Source organism: Canis aureus, chromosome 5 (assembly GCF_053574225.1).
Source record: "Canis aureus isolate CA01 chromosome 5, VMU_Caureus_v.1.0, whole genome shotgun sequence".
Lineage (NCBI taxonomy): Eukaryota > Metazoa > Chordata > Mammalia > Carnivora > Canidae > Canis > Canis aureus.
This window is the reverse complement of record NC_135615.1, coordinates 35,109,762-35,134,893: the sequence shown is the minus strand read 5'-3', so window position 1 is coordinate 35,134,893 and position 25,132 is coordinate 35,109,762. Positions and strand designations below refer to the sequence as shown.

Below are 25,132 nucleotides of genomic sequence, written 5' to 3'. Positions count from 1 at the left end.
AGTATCTCAGTCAGTCAACCTTCTCTAGTGGCTGACGTAGAGATCAACGTGCCTCGCGATCCACCTTCACATAACGTGCCTTATTAACCAGCAGCAGCATTTTTCCATCTGCCTCCGTCCACCCTGAGGTTCATCACTTCGGGCGCCACAGCCACTCAGGCCACAAATGCCTCAATGGTCTTTTTCCACTTCGAATAGTTAATAGGCTTTAAAGAAATTTAAATTATTTACCTACCTATACATTGATAGAAAAAAATTCCAAACGTTCCCTTGGATTTACCTTCTCTCTAGCATTCTTGGCTTCTTCCTACAGACCCGAGCTGCCTCGCCACCATCCTCTGACCACGCGGCTCAGCTCCTCTCAGAGACCTGCTGCGGTCCACGCACTCTAGGCGTCGCTCCGCTGTCCTCTGCGTCTGTTGTGTCGGTTGTGTGCACTGTCCTTTCTCCTCTGCACGTCGTCTATATAGGCAGGTGGCTGCTTTAGGACCACCTCTAATTTGGCTCCCAGAATCTGGATGAGGACGCGCCCAGGTGTGCTGGCATCTGTTCCGCTCGGCCCTCACAGGGATGTCGAGTCTGCAGGCTGCTCGCTCCCATCAGTCCTCCCTCAGGTCTCACATTGTTCTTCGTCTCTGTCCCCTTACCCTCCTGTTCTGGGATCCCGTTCTGGGATGTGATACGGCCCCAGGGACTGCACAGACTGCTCCACTGCTCTCCTTGTGTGTGTTTGCAGAGCTTCCACTGATGGGGCTGGAAGTTTGCTCCCGGCTGCATCCAGTATCTCTTTGGAACCACGAGCAATCTTCTGTGTCTGTGGCTTTTGTTTCTAGCATTTCGATATGGTTCTTTCTTGTACTTGTGACCTTTGTGTGACGTCCTCCAGCTTTTCATGCAAAGCGCATGCCTTTTCACCCGCACTCTTTAACTTACGTCTCGTAGTTGCCTCGGAGTCTCTGCTAACTCCAGCATGTGTCCTACGGACGGCTTCTACATCCTCCTCGGGCCCCATATTACATGTCCTTTTCTCTCTGTAGGTCTTTGAGCTTTTCACTGTGTGACAAACACGGTTTCAAAGACCTGGGGAGACAGAAGTAGAAAGCCCGCACGCCCCACAATAGGCACATCCTTCTCTGGTCTCGCTCATGGTCTTGGGGACCTGTGCCATCTGCAGGGGTCTGGGCTCTTCAATGGCTCCACTGAGACGCCACTCGAGGCTGGCCTCATGGCTGGGGGCAGGACCAGGAGCGTGGATCTGAGAGTCCGGACACCAGCTTTCTGCTGGACAAGGCGGTCCTCCCTTCCCTCCAGCCTCACTGCAGCCTTCTCCCTCCCAGAGCCAATGCCCGGCCTGTGGAGGCCAACATGCAGCACGTGGTGAAGGCCCAGGGGCCTGGGACACACGTGCTCAGACCTCTTGCCCCACCTCTGTCCCTGGGGCGCAAGGGGGGCCACCTGGGGCTGCCTGGAAGGAGCCACCCAGCATTCCTGGTCTCTGCTCAGCCCTAAGCACCTCTGCCTTCTACCCACTGATGCCCAGTCCCTCGGAGGGAATGGTTTCTCCTCCAGGGCCCCCTGACGCTGCAGACGCCCATTGTTTTGTTTCCTAGAGTCCTAAAGATCGTCAGGTGATTCTCACGGCTCTCCTGCCACCACCAGCATCTGCACGCTCCCCTCTGGACAGGTGGGGGCGCTGGGCAGGGATGCTGAAGGACGGGATTTCCACCCACCCTGCTACGCTGTGTGCCGTATGGTTTGGATGGTCTCTACGGTGAGTCCCTCCAGCTGCCCCTCGGGCAGGATGAAGACAACAGGGGCTCTTCTCCCCACAGATGACTTGAGCTCACGGAGACGCCTGTGCATCTTCAGCTGACAGGTCTGAAAACCTGTGACTTGTGTATTAAGCAGACTGTTTTCGTGGTCCGGCTTGGAACAATCCTGTGATTTATTCAGCCTAATGAGAAAATGAAGTCCATAATCCATTTTAATAAATGTAGTTTCTCACTAACGTCAGTCAGCTGGTTTCTGTGGTTGTAAGTAAGCACCTCGACTGAGAGACATCAGTAACAGGAGTGGTGGCAGTGACACACTGTCCAGGAAATAAGAGGGTCTGGTAGGTGCCAAAGCCAGTGAAAATCCAGCTCGTAAGCTGGGCCAGTCCATGCCATGTACCGACCAACTGGTTAATTCCCAGACTTTCATGGGGGTCAGCAAACCATGTGCAGAGAAGGAGCCTGCCTGTTTCTGCAGTTTCCTAGGAACACAGCCATGACCGGGGCTCACTCCCCACCTGCTTCTGCTCTGAGCCACACACGCAGGGCCGAGTGATGCTGGGAGGCACGCGGACCGTGGGCCCAGGTGGCTCGCTCAGCCCCTCTGCACAAGGTGCCAGCGAAACCTTCGGTTCAGGGGGCTGCTCACGGCTTGCAAGGCGTAGCGCAGGTGGCCTGGGAGGCGGGGCGAGTCTGCAAGAGCCGCTCAAGTCCAAGACCAACGAGAAGCTCAGACGCCTGTGCTCTTCTTTGCTCAAGGTGCAGACTATACAACTCGCGGACTTCCTGTGGCTGATGAGGAATCAGCCCAAGCAGTGAACCCTGCCTGGGAAGCCTGCGGTTTCAGCCCCAGGGGCTCAGCTCACCTCGGTCTCCCGGGACCCCAAGCCCATCCTGTTACTCCCAGGGCCCTGAAATGTCCAGACGGGGAGATGCTGAGGCTCTTCACCGTGGTGACCCCGCGCTGGGCACACACCTGTTCCCCTGGCCACACAGGGATGGGGAACATGCCTCCCCTCCCCCGCGCCCCCGGGTCTAGAGCCCGTCTGTCCGTGGGCGTGAACGTCACGGCCCAGCCCACAGCTGACAAGGCATCACTTGAGAACGTCTGCCCCAGCAGCCAGCACAGTACATGCGGAGGCTCGAGCTCATTTCTTTGGTGGACAGAGGGTGGGCGTGTGATCGTTTCTAACCATGAGAGCTGTTAGGACAGCTGTTCCGGGGGGAGAGGCTGTCAGAACGGGACGAAGGGTATGTGTTGGTTTGGGAGCCAGGTGATGGGCTGAAGTCGCCATCGGCCATCCCTTCGGGGGCACCCAGCACCTGAACCCTATGTGGGGGATGCCCCTGCGGAGCTGTGTCGGCCACAGAGCCCTGTCCCTGTGCTGTAACTGGAGCCAGCACCGCGTCCTGCTGTCCTGACCCACCAGCCGCCCGCACCCACCAGGGGCACCAGCATGTGTGGAGGCTCCCGCTGCGGCGGCGTCTGCAGCATGGCCCGAGCGGAGTCTGAGCTGGACAGCGGGGGGGTTGGGGGGGGTGCAGCTCAGCCATACCCGCATCCTCTGGGCGTCGCGCCCTGAACCGGGCCTCCGGCTCCCCCGCGGCGTCTCCAGAAATCTCTTTACGTGTAAGTTGCCAAGGAAGCTTTCTGCCACTTGCGAATCCGAACACGAATCTGAACATCGACCAGTTTCTGGTCCCAAGACGCAGGGCCGTGACACCGCCGTTACTCTGCACCAGCCCGATGGGGCGGCCCAGCCGGAGGTGCGCGAGCTGCAGGCACTCCCGGGGGCACCGGCACTCTCCCCTCCGCCCAAAAGCAGAGGGGGAAAGGAATGGGGAGCTCTAACTAACCAAAGTGTCGTAACTAGCGATTTTCTTGAGAATTTCCTAAGATTTCCATCAGCCTCTGAGCTTCCTGGTTTCTTTCTCTCCAATGATCAACGACTTCGCTTCTCATTATCGGGGGGCCGTATTTCTCTTTCACTGTGTGAGTTTTAAGATTTAAGGTTGGTTATAACTGTTACTATTGATTTAAGCTTTCCCCCCAGGTAAATTAATTGTATTTTTCTAAAATATAACAAAGATCAAAGGTTGCGCTAAGCTGACTTAAGGGAAAAGGGAAGACCTCATTTTCCCTCCTTTCTTTTGCTGATGGGGAGGACGTTCGTTTTCATTATGATGAGCTAACTTTCTGAATTGAATGCAACCATAGACCTTCCAGCTTATGCTTCTGAAGGGTAATTGTGGTTGTAGGCAGTATCTCTGTCAACGGAGGTTAATACGCATGTGACACTTCTTAATAGCACGAAGGGAAATCTATGTGAAAGTTAATTAAACTCAGAAGTCATAACTTGACCTAATGTCCACTTTTGTCAGAGATTCAACAAATACAAACTGTGTTAAAGTCATTTTTATGGTTAAAGATTCTGGGAAGTGTCATGTCTAAGTATAAAACATGGCCCCTACCTCTACATTTCTTCCTCATGTAGAGTCTCCAATAGACCAATATTTCATGTAAAATTCAAGTCAGCCCACTTAATTTTATGAGCCCATTCTTCTGCCACAGAGCTGTGACATCGACCTCAAGAGGGGTGTGTTGAAATAATTAATGTGGCAGTTCCTGCTTCAGAACGGTAAGTGGGTGAATAAATCACTCGTTTCTGAGATCGAACAGCTGAGTCAACAGCAGCACAGAAATTATGACTGTCCCAATTGCCTATTTTTATGACGGTCTCACATTTAGATTCTTATACCTGCCCACTTGCATATTTGATAACGCTACATTTGTCAATTTTCAGGATTTTCTCTACACCAGGGTTTCAGGCAGCACCACAAGCAAGCAGCCGTCACTGTCTGAGCCGTCAGGACACCTTCCGGCATGCTGCCCACCCACACAGCACGGGCCGGACGCAGTACAGTCTCCCGCCCACAGAGACACGCGTCTTCCGGTCGCCCAATTTAGGTCGTACAAAACAGCAGGTGTGACTTAAAATCTAGAGAGAAGGAAACTGCTGAAAACCAGACTGGCTCCTCTGCTGTGTGTGGTCAACTTTGCTTAGACTGTATTCAGAAGCAGCGAAGGTTCTGCCTCCACCTCCCCGCTCTGTCCAGAGGAACCTGACCTCTGCTCTGAACTCAGACTCTTCCCTCCGCAAACAGCTACCTCACCCCCATGTGCTGCAGGAGATCCAACCAGAGAACACTTCTGTTTTCAGGGCCAATGTCTTTTTCCTTTCCTGGACTGGCTACTGGCGCTAACAGTGGGCAGCAAACCCTTGCTTCTCACCAGCAGGGAAGAGCTACAAGTGACACCACAGCCCTGACTTGGTGGAGATTAGTTGCTGCCATGGACTTAACTTCACACAGTAGGCTGGACTCGTAACAAAAAATTGCCTGGTTTCCCCAAAGTGAATTGTATCTGCAGCTAACGGAATCAAATTGTGGTACTTTCACAAGGTGGACTCAGCCATGGGCAGCCATGCGAGGCCCTATCCTGGGTAGTCTGTCACCCAGCGGAGGCTCACAAGCCTCTAGAGGAACAATGACAAGCAGTGGTAGAAAGCATTAAGCAGGAGGGATGAATGCCAGCGGAATTCAGAGCAAGGAAAATACTTGTAGCCCAAGGACTTGGACCTGGAAAGAGACGCAGGATTTTGCCCTGGGAAGACGGCAAGTCCACTTCTGGCTGAGAACAGCATGGGTCATGGTACCAGAATGTAAGAGCACCAAAGACTCTACGGTGGAGGATGGTGCTTGGTGTCAGACTGTATGAAGTCGGGAGGATGATGGCAGATTCAGAGCGACATCAATGAAAACCATTCTCGTATAGTAAAAACCAGCCCCTAACTTATCTCCACATAACATTAAAGTCTCACGAATCAGGCACATTTCATTCCGCAGTCATACCAACCTGCCCCCCAAAGACCAGGGAGCCCTCCTCCAAGTGGTAGGTGGGCCCACAACATGGTGCCCAGGCGTGACCGCGGGGCAGAGGGGAGACGCCCCTTCTCCGAACGGGGCTGCTCGAGAAGGCTGGGCAAGCCACCGGCCCACTGGGTGACCAGGATGAACAACCCTCTTGGGGAAACTGTGTGCCCACCGGCCACTTTCACATACGTTGGCAATTCTGCTAATTCTACAATGAAGGGAAACCTAAAATGTTCAGCACCTTTAAACATTTAGGGACAGTATCTGAGATGCAGTGTTATAAATTCCTGTTTTTTCGATATTTTTACATAAAGGGATTAACGGTGATTACTTCTGGGTGGATGGAATGACGGGACTTATTTATATATTATTTGTGTATATAGTTATTGGCTGCTCTGTATTTCCTGATTCGTTTTCTAAAATACTCCTTTATAAAAAAGTTCAATCTGTAAGAAATCCAGAAATAGGTTATTTCCCATATTTGTCTACACATTCATAAAGATTCAGTTTTAGTACATTTCACAAATCTTGTTAGGTATTTACTGTGGGCTGGGCCCTCTAGAAACACCTCAGGGAGCAAGAGACGTACCTTTCTGCCCTGACCGAGCACTCCACCTGCGAGTTCGCTATCACCACGCAGGTTGGAGACGTGCACGGACTGACCAGAGACTAAGGTTCTGCTGACCAGCCCTGCTCATGGCCCCTACACTTACTCACTGGCGTCACAGGCACGGCGTGGACAGGCTACCTGTGGGGGAGGTCTTCCCTGACCCCGTGTCCAAGTCGCTCTTCACCCTCCTTCTTGGCTTGTTTTACTGAGAATACTTTACACAACTACGGAAAGATACTGTGTTCAGTGTCCACCTCACTGATTAGAAGGAAAAGTTCAATGAGAGTAAAATTGGACTCAGGATGACATAAAGTCACTTGATGCGAGGGGTGTCCCCTGGAGCTGCTGAGGCCCCTGGAGCTGCGGGGACAGGGCTGTGCGGCTGCGGGGAGGCCCCTGGAGCTGCGGGGACAGGGCTGTGCGGCTGCGGGGAGGCCCCTGGAGCTGCGGGGACAGGGCTGTGTGGTTGTGGGGTCCTTCATCAAATACAGTGCACATGCTCACTGCCCCCTCCAAGCCAGAAGGTTCCTGACCTCTGCCTCACCCCTGGTCCTGTCATCCTAGCCAGCAGCTGGAGCCTGCACGCCAGTATCATGGTGTACTTTATCTGTACTCTCAGACACATGGACGTTTCTAGCTAGTTTCAAATGCTAATCATTCAGAAAAAGGAAACTGGGTATAAATGAGTTAAGAATAAACTAAACAAGTGAAAAAACTAAAATGTACAATATTGATTAAAGATAAGGCCAAGTTTGAAAAATAGCGTCATGGCCCAGGACAGTGACATCACTTTGGATGCAGCAGAAATTTTGAAAATAAAAAAAAACCGAGATAAACCCCTTCTATAGATGATGTTTCTCACGCAACCTCATCAGATGGGTCACATCTGGGAGTCCCTTCTCCGCCCAGGTTGGCGGCGAGTCCCGGGGCCTGGAACGCCAGTGAGGACAGGGCTGCCTGGGTGCTTTCCAGGGTCACGCACAGGGTAATAGTGAGCATCTACTTCTGGGGTTGGAAACGGCGGGGGGTGTGGGTGGGGGACAGCAGGTGGGCAGGACAGAGATTGGGAGGTGACCTGTGGGTTGTGCTCGGTTCCATCACCTGCCGTGAGTGGCGTTTTTTCCTGTCACTTTGTTGGAGGAAGTCTGTAGCTGTGCCCTGGGCGGCCTGCTGCGTGTGGCTGGGGAGGGCACGTGGGGATGGCCCTGTCCATCCTCCCAGGCAGCGTCTGCCATGGATCGGGGTGCCGGTGGAAAGGGTTTGAAAGAAAGGATAGTGAAGATGGTCACGAGGGGCCAATGAAGGGAGCATTTCCAGCCACGGCCACCGTGGCCACCTCACTGCTGGGCCCCACAGACACCACCTGCAGCCACTATTTCTAGACTGAGCACAGCAGTGAATTCCGGGGCCGGCTGGTGCACTGGGCCTGCTGCCTACACAAGACGCTGTCTATGCTTCTTGCCACCATGAAACGTTTGTCTAGTGCAGAAGCTCTAAAAAGCCTGACTTGGGGTCTGCGCCAACTGCTACTCATGTTAAAACGTTTCAGCACAGACCAAGAACTCTGTGCACCATGGGTGCTGGTCACAGACAAATACAGACTGAAAATAAATGAAGAAAAAGAGAAGAAAACCCACCAGAGAAGTGTGACCAGTCACATGCATTGGATCATCAGGTATCCTGTAAGCATAGCCGAGCATCAGCCACGGAAATGACACTGGCTGTGCCGAGTGCCTGTCACTGAAAAGTCACTCTGATGGGCACACACCTAGATCCCTGTGACACCCACCTGCAAGCAAATCGCCAGGTTCACCCTGCAGCCGAAGGACGTGCTCACGGCCCGTGGGTGGAGACCCAGGTCCTTAAAGAGCTTGGAGAACGACTGGGTGAGCGCTATCCGAGGCCGCTCTTCCGCCACCACCACACACGTGCGCACGCGGGACAGGTCCAGTCCTCGGGCCTGGAGAGAACGACAGCGGTAAGGTGGCAGCCTTCCAGCGACCAAGCGTGTGACCTCCTCAACCCGACGGGTACGAGCAGCACATGCGCTACCCAGACATTCATCCCTAGGGCTGTGTGTGTCCACGGCATTAAAGTGTCCCAAGACGTCTGTGTGGAAAAAACCCTACAGGTTCCAGGGGACCAAGGGGCCCCTACAAACCCATCTAAGGTAACAGCGGGACTCAGCAGTGAGGAGGAGCAAGGTCCTGGATAAAATAAAGGACAAGGTCTGGGGAAGCAAGGAAGCTTCTGTACACACCGCTACCAACATGGGCACACGCTGGCCGGAAACAAGAGGACCTGCTTCTAACACAGAATGGAAAAGTAAACACAGGACGCCTCCCAAGTCCCACGAGACTGGAGAGCCCACGGCCAGCTCTGATGGCTGCGTGTGACCAAGCATACTCCAGGGTGCGCACCACGTTGAGTCAGCAAAGGGCAAGTCTCAGAGAGGGACCTCGGTGAGCTGAGCACCAGAGTCTGTGAAGCAGGGGGCTGGGTGGGCAGCGAGCAGGGGTCTCCAGGGATGGACACTGGCTGCAGCATCTGTTCCCCTGACCCCCTGCACTGTGGCCTGGGCTCTGGGGACGGACACTGGCTGGACCGTCTGCCCTTCCGGCCTCCTGCACCGTGGCCTGAGCTCCGGGGATGGACACCGGCTGGACCGTCTGCCCTCCTGGGCCCCTGCACCGTGGCTTGGGCTCTGGAGATGGGCACTGGCTGGACTGTCTGCCCTTCCGGCCCCCTGCACCGTGGCCTGGGCTCTGGGGACGGACAGTGGCTTCTACGCGGTACAGGGACACACAGCCGGGGGGCCTCAGGCTCGCAGAGACCCTGCACAATGTGACTCAGAGCATCACTGGGTGGCACCAAGGCTCCACTTGTGTGTCTGTGTGTTTGGGAGGCAGTGTGGCCTGGGTCTGCAGATGAGGTGCCTGGAGCCAGAGATTCTAAGTTTGGCTCCAGAATTTAGTAAGTGTAAGGACCCGGAAAGGGTGCTGAATTTCTCTGTAACTTGAGAGTCTTCATCTCTAAGAACAGTGGTTTCTACGCCAGACGCCTGTTGTAAAGGTTACATGAATCAACACGTCAGCTGCTAAGAAAGCACTTGATCACGTTATTTGTGAAATATACTCATTTTATGAAATAATATAGGTGGATACAAGTAGTAATTATATCTTATATGTTTCTTTTCCTATATGTGTTTATAATTTCATGTAATCATAGATTTACGTGGCTTTAACATTATCTTCTGTTTTCTTGTTCAAGCTTAATGCACTAGGTCTAAATAGGAGAAACTTCAGGAGGTAAGCATAGCACACGAGTATCTGTATGTACGTGGAATATTTGTGCATGCGTCTACACACTCATCTACGTACATGTCATCTGCATATACACAGGGATGTATGTCTGGGTGTGCAAACAATGGACAGTAGCCAGAACGTATGCTGCGACAGGCGATAGGATTACTGCCCGCTCCTTCCCTGGATAAGGACTCTTCACCACGAAAACACGGTGATCAAAATGTTACTGGTTTAAATGGAGAAAGTGTTAATACCTTGTAGGATGCAGACCTACAAATCAGGGTCTTCAAGGAAAACAAAAATGAGAGGCTAAAATCAAGCCTATGACTTGAACACCAACATCAGAGTCGAAGGAGCTTCACTGAACAAGTGAACTCACCAACGGAAGAGCAAGCTTTTGAGGGCAGGCGAGGGAATCACGGGCATCGGGAGCACACCCCGACCTGTCACCTTTGTGGGCGATTATTCACCTTATAAAATCAAGTTTTCACTTGAAATCAGTTTTGTGAGCTCCAGGTGATAGCGGACTATCCCTCAACTCTTGTAATGACTTTAACCACGGGAGCCCCTCCCATGCCCTGGGCCGTGTGCTCCCCGGGCGCCCCGAGGCCCTGGCCACAACTTACCTTGAGGGATTCCGTCTGCGAGCCCAGCCCCTTGGTACACAGCTCCATCACCGAGTAGGAGCAGAACGTGTCCCGGACTTTGTATTGGCTCACGGCAAGAAGCCACAAGGCAGGGTTGGTTTCCAGCTCAGAAGGCGGAATGAGGATGGACTGGTGGCCGGAGTACACGCTGCAGAGACAGATGGGAGGGGCTGCGTGAGGCCAGGGCCACGGGACTCCCCCGAGCCTAGGGAACGCCTGCTGCCCGCCGGCGGGAGCCCCCCAGGTTCGCAAATACAAAATCAATGTGTGTTCACGAAAACCTTCTGCAAAAACCCAAGACAACCACAGGGTCTTGTTCCACGGCTGTGTGTTTGGGCCGCGTCTGAACCCTCCAGCACTGTGAGGCTGTCAGGGGTCTCTCAAAGCTGCTGTATTTGCAAATGTGGGGAGCACGGGGATGCATTTATAAAGATGTACGTGTTCTTCAGAGGAATGTCTAACCAAGTCCTTTGTCTGTTTTTTTTTTAATGTAACTGTTACACCAGCTGCGGGGCTCGACCTCACGACCCTGAGATGAGTTGCATGCTCCACCGACTGAGCCAGCCAGGCGCCCTGCCCTTTTTTTTTTTTTAATAATTGGCTTTTACTGCATCACTGAAGGAAGAATCTTAAACTCCTATGCATTTAAACCACGTGTGAAAGTCCTCCAATGGTAGTTCGCTGCTAGAGCTGTGCACACGCACACACGTGTCTCATGTGTTGTGGTGAGACCTCGTAATGCCCTGCTGCTACTTTTGCTTCGCTGCTTTAAGCTAATATATAAGCCAGGAAAGGCAGTTAATCTGATCACCTATGAAGGAACAGAAGTAAAAGACAACATTGTACTTTACGCACTATTTACACACATGCTGTATTAAATACGCTCAAGCATCTCAAGGCTGTTACCTTCGTGCGTAACTCAAGTCCATGTAAACCAATTTCTCCTCTTAAATGAACGTACTTCCTCTGGGGAGGGGAGAGTGGGAACTTGGTTCCGCCCTTCCTTCCACTGCTCAGGGTGCTGGCTGGGCAAGGGGAAATCACACGCGGGAACTTTAGCAAGCAACCCACTGGCTCTTGGGGCACGTTATGATAAACACCACTTAAAGACGCTGCTTTTGCGTCAGAAAGTGCCTCAGCCCGTCACTTTGCAGCCCTCAGATGTCCCTCGAGGAAGGACCTGGCTGTGACGCCCTGTGAGGGCTCAGGCCCCGCCGTGACTGGAGAGCTGCTGTGCACCTTCACAGGTGTGACCCCCTGCACCCCTATGCACCCTTCTGCTGCTAATGCCAGTCCTGACGGCTTTCAGAGGCTCCTGTCTCGTGTTTAAAATGATAGATATCTGCTTTCCAGGGGTCATACGCCCCCAATTTGGAATGTTTTAGGAAGAATACAGTATTTTTAGACTAATGAAAGGGGTTTGTTGGCAGATGTCTTCTCACTTGGGTTCTCAAGATGGATTCCACAAAACTCACATCCAAGACACGTGTGTAGAGGAAGACAGCAGGACACATAACCACCTTAGTCTGACCCGAGGCTAGTGCAGAGAAGCAAGCGCACGCAGCAGAGCGTGGGCATGGGCTGCGTGGCAGGGGGAGCGACGGGCACGTCTCTGCCCCACGTGTCTGCTTCCAGGACACTCTTGCTCATCTCTGCAGAATGTGACAAACACACCAAACCCCTCGCCTGGAAACACCCCACCATACATCCCTTCTCCAGACCACAAGTTCTTATACTCAGAACTGAGGTCCTCTCTGCTATTGGTCACAACCCAGACAATCGACAACCAGCGTGTGCGGAGAAAACCTAAGTGTTACTCGAGGAAGGTATCTGATAATCACGGGGGAGCTGACTTTTAAGTGGTAGTCTCTGAACAAGAATGTATGGATTTTATTTAATCCTTCAGAGTAAGGAAGTCTGAGAACAGTCTATGGGACTATCCTTTTTTTTTTTTTTAAAGATTTTTATTCGTAGAGATGCAGAGAGAGAGACAGACAGACAGAGAGAGACAGACAGAGAGAAGCAGAGACACAGGCAGAGGGAGAAGCAGGCTCCACGCAGAGAGCCCGAAGCGGGACTTGATCCAGGGTCTCCAGGATCATGCCCTGGGCTGCAGGCGGCGCTAAACTGCTGCACCACCGGGGCTGCTTAAGAGACTATCCTGAACTGAGAAGCGAATCAGAACCAGTCTGAGTCAAGCTGGAAGGAAAGCTGAAGAGCTCTGAGGATGCACTGCTATTCCCAGTAACGGGCAGAAAGGATGGTCGTACCCACAACTTTCGAATTTCTTTTAAAATCCTGCTGCCCCCAGAGCGGCATGCTCCAGTGGGGCCCCCGGAGAAGCCCAGCAACATACCTGATGGTTAACGCATCAAAATCAGGGAAGATCCCACTCCCAAGACCAAAATTCTGCCAGTTTTTCCCTAAGATTCGTCCTTGAGAAATGAACTTTGGTCATTAAAGATCACTTTCTACTAAGATCGTTCAAAGGCCAGCAAGCACGACAAGTCTGTCCGGGTCCCAAAGTCCCGACTCCTCTTCCCACGCTGCCTGTGAGCTGTCTGCGGCCACTGTTGCAAGCGACATCCCACCAGACAACCTTTGAGGATGAATGTAGCCTGGAGTTCGCAGTTTGTGAAAAGAAACTTTCATCCAGAAGTTCTTATATCCAGAACCTAGGTCCTTTTTTTTTCTTTAAAACTTTATGTATTTATTCATGAAAGATGGAGAGTGAGGCAGAGACACAGGCAGAAGGGAGAAGCAGGCTCCATGCGGGGAGCCCGACACGGGACTTGATCCCGGGACCCCGGGGTCATGCCCTGAGCCGAAGGCAGATGCTCACCCGCTGAGCCACCCGGGTGTCCCTAGGACCAAGGTCCTTAAAATCTGTTTCTATCTGATGTAGGAAGCTGGGATGTCTTATTTTGTCCTCACCCTTGAAGCATACTGTGTTATTTTCAAAGTAACCTTCTAAGAATTACACACTTGGGGGCTGAAACAAGCCAAACATCCCCCTGGCTGCACCCCTATGTCCTGGGGCCAAATGATGCCACCCTGTGTAGACCCAGAGGTCCCACGGGCCGTTCCTGGAGACAATTCCCCGGGGCCATGAGGCACAATGCTCTGTGCTGAGAGCCTCTCCCCAGCGATGGGCAGCCCCGGGGACGTGGACACTCACACACGGCTCTCCCACATGGCCCCCTGACGCACACTGAGGTTTCGTCTTGCGATCGTGGGCACCGTCTCACTGTCTGCCCCTTGCACCACAGCCTCCAGACCTCCCCCCTCAGCACACGCACACCCGCGGCTACTGTGAGTTAGAGTCCTGGGTAGCCGATGTGTTAACTCCAGCATGAAGGAGGGACAAACATGACAGAAGTTACCTCTGCTAAGCGGACATTAGAAGAACAATCTCAGGGCCAAACTGAGAGCGAATATGGGATCACGTTCCAGGCAACAGCCCAAGGTCCAACAGGCCGGCACACGACGCCCCTCATCCGTCAGTTACCCACCAGGAAGCACGTGTCCGCTCCTCAGTGAACGGATGTTATTCCACCTGTTCCGGACTCAGGGTTAATTGTACAACCTCAGGGATCCCTGGGGGGCTCAGCGGTTTGACGCCTGCCTTTGGCCCAGGGCGCGATCCTGGGGTCCCGGGATCGAGTCCCACGTCAGGCTCCCGGCATGGAGCCTGTTTCTCCCTCTGCCTGTGTCTCTGCCTACGTCTATCATGAATAAACAAATAAAATATTTAAAAAGACTGTACAACCTCATTAGATCTCCCCACAGGGTTTTTATCGAGGCTCACATTTATGCAGCTGCAGCTTCTCACCAAGGATTCTCACATTTCAGCACCGGGTTCCAAACACGTTTGGGGACATCTGAGCCAGTAACTTAGGGAATCAACGGGCTGGTTAAACCTTATGACATTCCTCTTGATGAGGACAATTTATCGTTTCTGTATCGTTCCAAAGGTTTTATTTTGTAAATACTATCGTAAGGAGATCCAAAATGCAGAAAATTAAATACAGAACAGTCACGACTAGCTTTCTCAAAAACATCCATCCGGATTCGCCATCTGCTTGAGCAGAACCCCTCCCACATGAAACGACTGGGGTCCCCTGCGTGGATTCAAGGCTAGAGCATGAGAGACCTGCACACACGCTCGTGAGCACCAAGTATGGTGTGCCTCACGCCCACCAACAGGATCAAGTCAACATTAAGAAAAAAATCAACAAGACTCGATCACAGAGGACAAAAAACCCGATTCACGGATTTCCTCTCCGCCCTTTCCTTGCTCACCCCAACAGATGTCCATTAATTGTTTCCTTTACTAACCAGCACCGATTTCTTGGCAATGGCTACAGACGCTTTCACTGACTAAACAACCCCACTGAGAAGCAGGTTGCTTCCACTGAAGATGATTATTTTCTGAGAATTCCTGGAACCTGAACTATTCTAGTTTAGATGCAAACTTCAGGCAGAACAACATGATTAGAAAGACATGTGGGGAGTGTTTTCTCCACGTCGGTGGCCGGCCTCTTCGTTCTCCTGATGGAGAAGTTTGTAGCGCGGGGATGCTACTCTCGTGATGTCCACCCTACCACAGACTGTGCTTTGGCGTCGTATCTAAGAAGCCCCTGCCGGTCATCCAGAACGCTCCCTTCTAGATCTGCAGTTTTACAGTTCACACTTGGGTCTATGATCCATTTGAGCTAATTTCTGTGACGACTTAAGGTCTGCGCCTACACCCGGTTTCTGGCATCTGGACGCCTGGTTTGAAGAGACCATCTTTACTGTGATGGACGGTCTCTGCTTCTCTATCAAATGTCAGTCTATCTCCAGGTTTCTGCACCACCAAGCGTGAACCCTGACGTAAATAACGGACACTGGTCCATTATGATGATGCATCAATGAGGGGCCTAGATTAAAACAAACAAAAAAAATCCCCTCGGGCGCAGGCTGATAACGGGGGAGCCCAAGCCTGTGTGGCATAGGAGGTGCATGGGAAATCTCTGTAGCTCCCACTCAATTTTGTTGCAAATTTCAAACTGTTCTGAAAAATAAAGTCTATTAAAAAAATAAAAACACAGCTGACTAGGAAGGAAAAAAGGACATTTGGATGAAATAAAATTTCACACTCGTAATTTAGTGATTCCAGATTATGAACCAGAGAAAATACACAAAATACTGGAAACTATCAGAACTTGGGCACTCTGAGCAAGGCAGGTGCACGGGTCGCGAAGGCACGTGTCACTGTCTCGACTTGCCACCTCAGAACCCCATGACAGGCTGCGCTCACCTTCTGTAGGGTGCACACGCCACAAAATCCACTCCGTGGGAAGCACAGAACCGAAAGGCTTTCACTATGTTCGCAGAGCCGCATCGCACCCGCCCGACGCCCAGTCCTGGGGGCACCTGTGCTCACCTGTGGACTCCAGCCCCAACCAACCACTGCTCTACTTCCCGTCTGTAGCTTTGCTTTCCCAGATGTTTCACAGAAATAGCTCATATGATACAATCACAAACGTGTGGGTCCTTTGAGTGGCTTCTTTCTTGTAGTGTGATGTCCAGAGTTTATCCACGCTGGAGCTGTATCCACCGTAAGGACGTGCACATACACGGTTTACCCTTTCACCAGCTGGCGCACATGTGGATTATCTTTCTTGTTTTTGCAAAGGCTGCTACGGACCTTTCACACATCACATTTTTGGGTGTTTTCCCTTTGTTCTGGCAGATGCCGAGGAGTGGCGTTGCTGGGTCGTACTGTGCATTTAATTTTTAAGAACATGCCAGACTGTGGTTTCACCATCTTACATTCCTGTCAAAGATGTAGGGGAACTTCAGTTTCTGCACATCCTTGGTTACTGTTGCCTTGTGGTGTCGTTTCGAAACCAGAAAATGCAAGTTCTCCAACCTTATTTTCTGGGGTTTGTGGTTGTATCTGTTCAGTGAGTATGAAGTGTTATCTCACTACTTTAGTTTGCCTTTCCCTAAATGAATAAGCAACTTCATGTGCTAATCGGTTACACGGGATTTTTGGTGAAATGTCTATTCAAACCTGTTGCCCATTTTTTGATTACGTCGTGTGTCGTATTCTTGGCTTTTGAGAGTTCGCTTTACATCTGGTTGGAAGGACTATCAGGTTATGATCTACACAGATTCCTGCCCAGTCCGTGGCTTGTATTTCCAACTTTCTTAATAGTGTCATTTGCGAAGCCACATTCATTCACTGTTTCTCTTAGGAACTGCACCTCTGGCACCGTATCTAAGAACCCTAACTCACGATGCCACCTCAGAACCTCAGAACCCCATGACAGGCTGCGCTTGCCTTCTGTAGGGTGTATATCCCATAAAATCCACCCCGTGGGAAGCACAGAACTCAAAGGCTTTTACTACGTTTGCAGAGCTGTATCACACCCCCCAACGCCCACATCCTTTATCACGATGATAAAGACTAATTCCTCGGGACGCCTGGGTGGTTCAGTGGTTGAGTGTCTGCCTTTGCCTCACGTTGTGATCCTGGGGTCCTGGGATTGAGTCCCACATCAAGTCCCTGCAGGGAGCCTGTGTCTCCATCTGCCTGTGCCTCTGCTTCTCTGTGTGTCTCTCATGAATAAATAAAGTCTTTAAAAAAAAAAAAAAAAAGACTAATTCCTTTAAAGCTAAAACTTTAAGTTTTAGCTCCTACATCCAAATCTGCACCCATGGTGAGTTTATCAATGCAAAATAAAAGTTTACTCTTTGCAGGTGAACATCCAACATCCCCAAGCGTCATTTGTCGAAAATACTACCCTTTCATCACTGAGCTGCCTTGGTATGACTGTTGAGAAATGAAGTGACCACGCGCAGGTGGTCACCGCAGTTCCTGGCTCTCCATTCTGTTTCATTGGCTGTGTTTCCTGCATCGGCCTTCCCGCTACCTTTACACCAACACCGCACTGTCCTGGTTACTGCAGTTAAGTGCTCAAGTTGGGAGTCTGTTTTCTGACTTTGCTATTCTATTCAAAAATTGTTTTGGATATTGTGGATTCTTTTTTTGTATGTTAGGATAGAGATGTCAATTTCTGCCAAGGGGAAAAAAACAAAACTTGCTGAGATTTTGACAGGAATTACATTAAATCTCTAGATCTATTTGTGGAGAATTTCCATTTTAACAATATTGAAACATCTAACCCATGAAGATCAACTATCTAAAATGCTTTTTAAGGCATATTTGATCTTAAAGAAATTTGGAAACCATTGTGACATGATTCTTAGAAAAACAATTTTATGACTGAATGGAATTTTATTTTAATTTTTTAAAAAGATTTTATTCATTTATTCATAAGAGACAGAGAGAGAGAGAGGCAGAGAGACAGGCAGGGAGAAGCAGGCTTCATGCAGGGAGCCCGATGCGGGACTTGATCCCGGGTCTCCAGGATTCTCCTGGGCTGAAGGTGGCATAAAACCGCTGAGCCACCCGGGCATCCCCTGAATGAAGTTATGAAAAACTATTTGTATTAAACTTTTTAGAAATGTGGAAACAATCCCAACATTATATACAAGTTCTAGGTAGAAATAACTTTTCCCCTCTTGAATCATTTGAGGTCACTGACCTGATGTCCCATCAACTCCAAATATGTCAGCAGGTACTTACAGTGAATAAGTTTATTTTTCTCCATAAAGCCAATTACAACATCAAAATCGGGAAACATACATTTCTTCCACCTGTCGGACCCTTCAAGTCTGCTGGCTGTCCTGACGGTATCTTTCACAGAGATGCACCCGCTGATGCCATCAGCCTGCCCGGTGGGGTCCTCAGCGCTCTGTGACCCTGACCCTGGCATTCGTGGTTGCAGACAGCAGCGCCCCTGCACACCCCTCAGGTTGGGTCTACGGCTCAAAGTGTGTTTGTTAGGAAGACCCTGGACGGGATGCCATTCCCCTCACTGCAACCCTCTGGGTGACACACAACGGCCTGTCTTGGCCACAAAGGGTCTCTCCCATCCTTTATAGTTAACAACTATTTCCTAGATGTCTACTCTCGCAATCAAGCTTTCAATCGGTTCATCTGAATAGTGAGATCATTTATTTTACTCAAAGTGTTCTCTCTCATCATCTTTACTCTGATGCTGAAATCCCCCCAATTTGGCTAGTGAGAGTCCCCTGAGGGACACGGCCCATCCTACCCGAGTGCTTTCTTGCACAAAGAGACATTCAGATTCATGTGGCGCGCTTCCTGTCCCAGCCCTGAAATCAGCCCCGCCTGGAGGAACACTCGCTGTCTGGGAGGACGCCCTATTCCCAGAGCTGGACGGTGCTGGCGTTCTCACCGCTCCTGGGTGGACGCTCCCGGGGCAGTTCTTAAGCAGGTCTGTTTGGATCTGTGTCTACAGAGGACTTCAGAAGCAAGACGTTGAGGTATCACGTATTCATTTTTAGTGCCGCAGGCGCAATCCAGAGAATGCTGTAATTTCATGACTTCTAAAAGAATTTGAAGATGTTCATTAGGTAAGGGCTCCTTATAAGCCATTCAAGAGCCCCGACTGCACCCCACACGTAACCTCCTTTCCCATCAGTCGCTCTGTCCGTGTCACAAGCATGAGGCTCCACAAGCCAGAGGGACGGGAAAGCACCGCATCCACTGGCCTCGGCTTTACCGGCACCTTTGCCAACACACAGTCCCCTATAAAGTTGGTGCTTTGGGACAGGCTTCTTTCTCAGTCAGCCAAGGGTCACTGCTGGAATGCTGTATTCTTAACTATTCCCCCACCCCCCAAAAAAATTACCCACTATGCTACTGCATTTTACAGCGAGGCAAAAATCATTAAATATTTTAATTTAATTCAATTTGCTCTCTTGGAAAGTTTAATTGTTCTAATTAGAATAAATGCCAGTGTTGTTCAAAAACACAGGACTGGATTTTCATCTGACTTAATACTATTAAATATTACAAATGCATAATAACTATTTCCCAAAGTGCATTTAAAGACACAAGAGAGGGCAGCCTGGGTGGCTCAGGGGTTTAGCGCCGCCTTCAGCCCAGGGCGTGACCCCCGGGTCCTGGGATCGAGTCCTGTGTTCGGCTCCATGCATGGAGCGTGCTTCTCCTTCTGCCTGTGTCTATACCTCGCTCTGTATCTCTCATGAATAATTAAATAAATCTTAAAAAAAAAAAAGAGAATGTCTACTAGAGCCTATTAAGAAGAAAGTAAATCATAACCCCTTTCAGATTGATGCTTACATTAAAGCAGAGTTAGAAAACTATGCAAACTTAAAGATTTAGGGTGAAATCATGTTATCTGGTGACTGATTTAGAACACTGCCTATAAAGTGAGGGCAGAAAAAACTGGAAGGAGAGATGGAACAAAATGGTCCAAATGTTGGCCCGTGGGGAGCCCAACGGTGGGCACAGATGATCGTCATGCACCTGCAGACGCCTGAAGCCTTAAGGACGCTACCTTTCAAATGAAACTGGAAGATGAGATGCAAGATGCTAACAGTATTTTCTGGTGTCACTGGATGGGGATCACTTTATGTTCCTCACGTTACTTTGTACTTTCTGAAGTTTCTACAGAGAACATGTATGGATGGTCTGAAGAAATGCTGGTAAACCTGCGGTGTTCACCCTCCCTGCAAACCCTGGTTGAGCCTGCAACGGGTGGGTGGGGGTGTGCAGGGGGTAGGAGGGTGAGAGGGATGCAGGGTGGGTGCAGGGGGTACAGGGGCGGGGAGTGCATGGGGCATGCAAGGGCGGGGATCAGATGCTGGCAGGGGGCAGGGCAGGGGTCCCCAGGGACCCGGCTCCTGGCTTCCCGGCAGCTGAGGTTCGTACCCTCCACCCCCCTTCCACCCTGATTTAATACCGATTCCGGGACAGGGAAACTGCTAGAATTTAAAGGCAGAGAACCAGGGCCTGGGCCAGAGTCTTCGCCTGGAAACACGGTCGGCACCAGGCAGCCTCCCAGGAGCCTGGCGTCTGAGGTCCCTGTGCAGGTGCACATCAACCCCCAGGAGTAGGGCCAAGGAGGGATGGGACAGGGACCCATCTGTGGCCCAGCCGCAGCTGGGCCCCGGGGAGGCAGGGGCCCGCCACACACTGTGGCATCTGCTCTGCAAACGCACACATGTGGTCAAGGCTGGGGAGGTACTCACCTGCAGAGGCACCACAGGACAAAGCCCAGTCCACAGTAGGGGTCCAAGCAGATGGCCACCTCTCTGGAGGGGTACAGCTCACACTGCAGCTTAATGGAGCGGCAGAAGGCACTGGTGGCTGCGTGAGACATCTGCAAGACAGCAAGGCCGCCTTCAGGCCCCAGCCCGGCCCCATGCCAGGGGCATCTTGGCAGGGGGCACCTGTCACCAAGCTCTGGCTCCGGAGCAAGAAGAGTGGCTGCCGACCCATCTGCACCCCCCCAAGACAGCGCCCCCCTCCGTCAGCCCCCCACCCCATCAGCCCCCCTCTGCCCCATCAGCACCCCCATCAGCCCCTCCACTCCAGTGAGCTTCTCCTCCGCCCTGTCAGCCACCCCCCCCCCCTGCCCCATCAGCCCTCCCTTGTCAACAACCCAACCCCATGCACAGCCTCTGGTGCCCCCGGGGCTGGGAGGCCAGCAACTCAAGCACCTGAAAAGCAGCTTAGCACTAAGGGGTCCTCCAGCAACTGCACAGGTACCACCGCCCGCGGCCCCACTCCAGGCAGGGATTGTGTGTGACGTGGACTCGTGTCCAGGCCCAACACCTGCCTGTCACGCGGCGGGGTCACCGGGCATAGTGGAGGAACAGCCCACCCCGACGATGAGGGACCAGGCTCAGGGAAGGTCACTCACACTTGAGCCAGAATCAGGGCCAGGGGCAGCGGGACGTGCAAGTCATCCAAGCTCCCGTCTCCGCCGTCACCCCTGTATGATGGAGGTGACAGAAAGGGGGCCCCGCAGCCAATGTGTAACGTTTATTATAAACTACCGCAAACTGTGTCCAACAAAATCAATTTTCTCATAGAAGCTTTCCAGCCAGTCAAGCCTAAGTTCGTGGTTTTAAACGTGTTGTGAGTGGATCTGAGGTGGATGTCCCCCGGACCTGAGTGTGAGGGCAGACCCGGCCGGGATGCCTGCAACAGCACCCCTAGTCACTCCGGCAGCAGCAGAGGATGCCGGGCGTGGGGGACATCATTCCGAACACGGGAGCCTGAGGAGCTCTGGCAGCACGTTTCATCAGGGGCACTCGGGGGAACCCACACGATGTAATACAGAACCACTGCAGAACCTCACATACGGGAGGTCCAGCCACGACACTGGAGGACGCGAGAAACGCTGCATTTATGAAACGCTCCTCCAACTCCCAGCTGCTGGATCGAGCGTTAGTAAGGTCCTAACTTCCCAAATTACCCACATTCCCAGATTCACTGAAAACAACCTTTGCCGAGCCCCTGCTCCGGCAGGCAGTGCTGTTGGCAGGAGCGAGCCGATCCTTCAGCTCAACAAATGCTCGTGTACAAGCGAGGCTGATGGACCAGCCGTTGCCTCAGGTGCTCGGAGCAGGGTGGAACACGGCCTTCAGCCTCAGGAGCTTACAAGCCAGTGGAAAACCGAGCGAGCTCTGCTCCCTGGGGGTCTGTAAGCACTCCTACGGAGCACGTGGGGAGCAGAGGATGGGCTCTCACCGCACCCTGGTGGGGGCCCTGGGTCTTGGGGGTGAGTCAGCAGGAGCAGATCCCTCAGCATGAGAACAGAGACAAATGCAACCAGGAAAGCTGAACGCCTCACGTCCATGCTCACTGCGACGCTGGACTCCCTCAGCATCACAGACCAATAGCCCAACCTGGAAGAACAACGCCCAGTTCTCGTGGAGACAGACTTGGACCGGGATAAAGGATCAGCTGAGCCCCAAACAGTAAGCTCTGACGCTCTAACTCTGACACGCAGAGCAGACATGTAAGTTGGGGGAATCGGGGGGACGGCAACTGTATTTTTCAGACGCATCTCAGGACATCTCTTGGAAAGGTTTACCTTCCAGTGTGCCATTCAGCCGCCCACACCACCTCAAAGTGAGCGGGATGACACGTGGTGGAAGGGAAAGCCACTACCAGGCTACAACGTCCTGCGGGGACACCCACAGGGCAGTCTGTCGGAGGCCACACGGGTCCTCCACGTGACTTCTGGTTGGTGTCGAGCAAACGTTCACCCAGGATCTATCCAGAACCCTCAGAGTTCACATTACATGTTTGAAGAATATTATAAAACTCAAACCGAACATATAAACATATCCTCATGGGTCATCTTCTAAATCAGAGGTTAAACAGTACCTATTACGGAAAAAAAAATGTTCACTGGGTAAACTACTCTCTCTTAGTTTTTGGTATTGAGCTGAATACTCAATGACATCTTTGTCCAAAAGATGAAAATGAATGAACATTTTCAAGAAACACGGTGACATGGGCCACCCAAGACGTAGAGGGATTTCCATCGTAAGACTATAAACCAGATGATTTCAGCTCTATGCCTCTCAGTATTTAAGGAATATGAGTGTTCATTAAATGAAATCACAACATACTTCACCTCAGGTACTCGTCAAACAAATTATATGTCAAAAGTTGAACAAAAACTTCCATAAATTTGAGGGGTGCCCGGGTGGCACAGTTGGCACAGCAGCCAACTCTTGTTTTTGGCTCAGGTTATGGGATCGAGACCTGCACTGGGTTCCACGCTCAGCAGACTCTGCTAGAATTTCTCTCTCCCTCTGCCCCTCCCCGCCCCCTGCACCCACTCTCTAAAATAAATAAATCTTTAAAAAAGAAAGCTTTCATAAATCTGAAAGTCTAGTCACTCATCTCTCTGGGATCCCCAGGGTTTATGCTGCTATTAAATGGAATCCCCAAGTAGTAACAGCACAGATCACTTTACCTGTTTCAAGGACAAGCACCTTTATGGAATCAGGATGTAACATGACAGCCTCCACTCTGTAGATCAGGACAAGGGAAGGATCCAAGGGTGTGTTTTCCCTTCGGCTATGACTGGAGGCGGCTCAAGGCCACTTTGGGCAGTGTGCTAACTCCCTCATTCTGGTCTGAAAAAAAATCTGTACTCAAAAAGGGTTTTGAAGGGGTGCCCGGTGGGGAGTCAGTTAAGTGACTGACTCTTGATTTCTGTTCATGTCATGATCTCAGGGTTGTGAGTTCGAGCCCCGGGGCTGAGATCTGCTCAGTGTGGAGTCTCCTTGAGATCCTCTCTTCCTCTGTCCCTTCTGCTGGTGCACACACGTGCTCCCTCAAATAAATAAATCTTCAAAAGGCTTTTGAAGAATTATTTTATTTTATATTACACTTTATTTGGCTTGGCACCTCGGATTCTACTGAAAAGCAGGGAAGATCCTGGGAAGACGGTCTCCATAGCAACCAGATAACAACTGCGTAGGCAGAAAATGATGAAACTATTTGGAGCACTGGAGTCTGTTAAGGCTTTGGCAGTCAGTGGTAATTAATTTTGGAAAAATTAAGACATTCCCATTAAGGAGAAAGTTGTGGGGACGCATTACATTTAGACCTGCCATGAAAGGCTCAAGAGAGTCCTCCAGGTTGAAATAGAAAGACATTAGACATAACCTGAAGCCAAGTGAATAAATTAGGATTGCAGTAAAGGTAAATACAAGGCAATTGTAAAATCCTAGGGCAACTGGGTGGCTCAGTCGGCTGGGCATCTGACTCTTGATTTCAGCTCAGGTCATCTCAGGGTCCTGGGATTGAGCCCCGAGTTGGGCTCCATGCTCAGCGGGAGGCAGCTTGGGATTCTCTCCCTCTGCCTCTACCCCCACACCCCCTTTTTCTCTCCCACTCTGTAAAATAAATAAAGGCTTTTTATAAAAGCTAGTATAATTGTAGCAATACTTTATATAACTCCACTTTTCATTTTCTACATGGCTTAAGAGACTAATACAGTCAAACAAAACAATTATCAGCTTCAAAACTGTCACTGTAACTTTGGGTTTAAATTCCATTTTTTCCCCTATATAACTTAATAGACCAATGCATTTGAAAGAAGTATTGCCACATATTTTGGGCCACAGAGTGAGAGAGGTGGAGATGGAGCAGTTTTTAATGTCCCTGAAATTAAGCGGGTGTAATCCAAACTGGATTTGTAGGCTGTCCAACGCAATCCCCATAGTCATCTCAAGGACAAAACGTGTAGAAAATATACAAAAGGAAATGAGAAAGGAATTTGAATGTTTCACTATAAAAAATCAACTAAGCACAAAACAAGATAGTAATTCAGGAAATGAGTAACAGGAAGGTTGTAAGACATATGGAAAATACAGAGCAAGATGACAGAAGTTCCTTCTTTTTAAAAAATAAATTTCATTCATTCATTCATTTTAGAGAGGTCGAGAGAGTGTGTGAGCAGAGCGAGGGGCAGAAGGAGACAAAATCTCAAGCAGACTCCCTGCTGAGTGGGGAGCCCAACACAGAGTTAGATTTCATGGCCCCGAAATCATGACTTGAGCTGAAATAGAGTCAGATGCTTAATCATCTGCAGCACTGGGTGCCCCCACAGAAGTCCCTTATCAGTAATTAGTTTAAATTAAACAGATTAACTCTCCAAAGACAAAAATTGGCAGAGTAAAATACATGATCCAACCATATGTTGCCTACAAAAGACTCATATTTTAAAAAGATTTATTTATTTATTTGAAAGGATGAGAGAGAGAGAGAATGTGTGTGTGTGGGGGGTCCACAGGAGAGAGAGAGAGAAACTCCAAGCAGACTCTGTGCTGTGTGTGGAGCCTACGTGGGGCTGGATCTCATGATCCTGAGACCACAAACCCAGTGGAAACCAAGAGTTAGACCCCCAACTGACTGTGCCACCTATGTGCCCCTAAGAGATTCATTTT

The 25,132-nt window shown here is 50.8% G+C and overlaps 1 protein-coding gene across 5 annotated transcripts in view; it reads right to left on the bottom strand.

Moving 5' to 3' along the window:
- The window catches only part of DIP2C (disco interacting protein 2 homolog C), a 252,589-nt gene that overhangs the window by 28,931 nt on the left and 198,526 nt on the right, over positions 1-25,132 (bottom strand). For 4 of the 5 annotated variants that reach the window (XR_013379581.1, XM_077897374.1, XM_077897375.1 and 1 more), the window contains 3 exons: positions 20,405-20,535; positions 10,247-10,415; positions 8,105-8,275 (listed from right to left, as the gene is read on the bottom strand). Coding sequence is in view for 4 of the 5 variants with exons in the window: in XM_077897374.1 (XP_077753500.1) it covers positions 8,105-8,275; positions 10,247-10,415; positions 20,405-20,535 (471 nt within the window). In the remaining variant the exon portion in view is untranslated. Of the gene's footprint in view, positions 1-8,104; positions 8,276-10,246; positions 10,416-17,535; positions 18,734-20,404; positions 20,536-25,132 lie in introns of those variants that run through there. The other variant, XM_077897377.1, reaches the window with a different exon arrangement.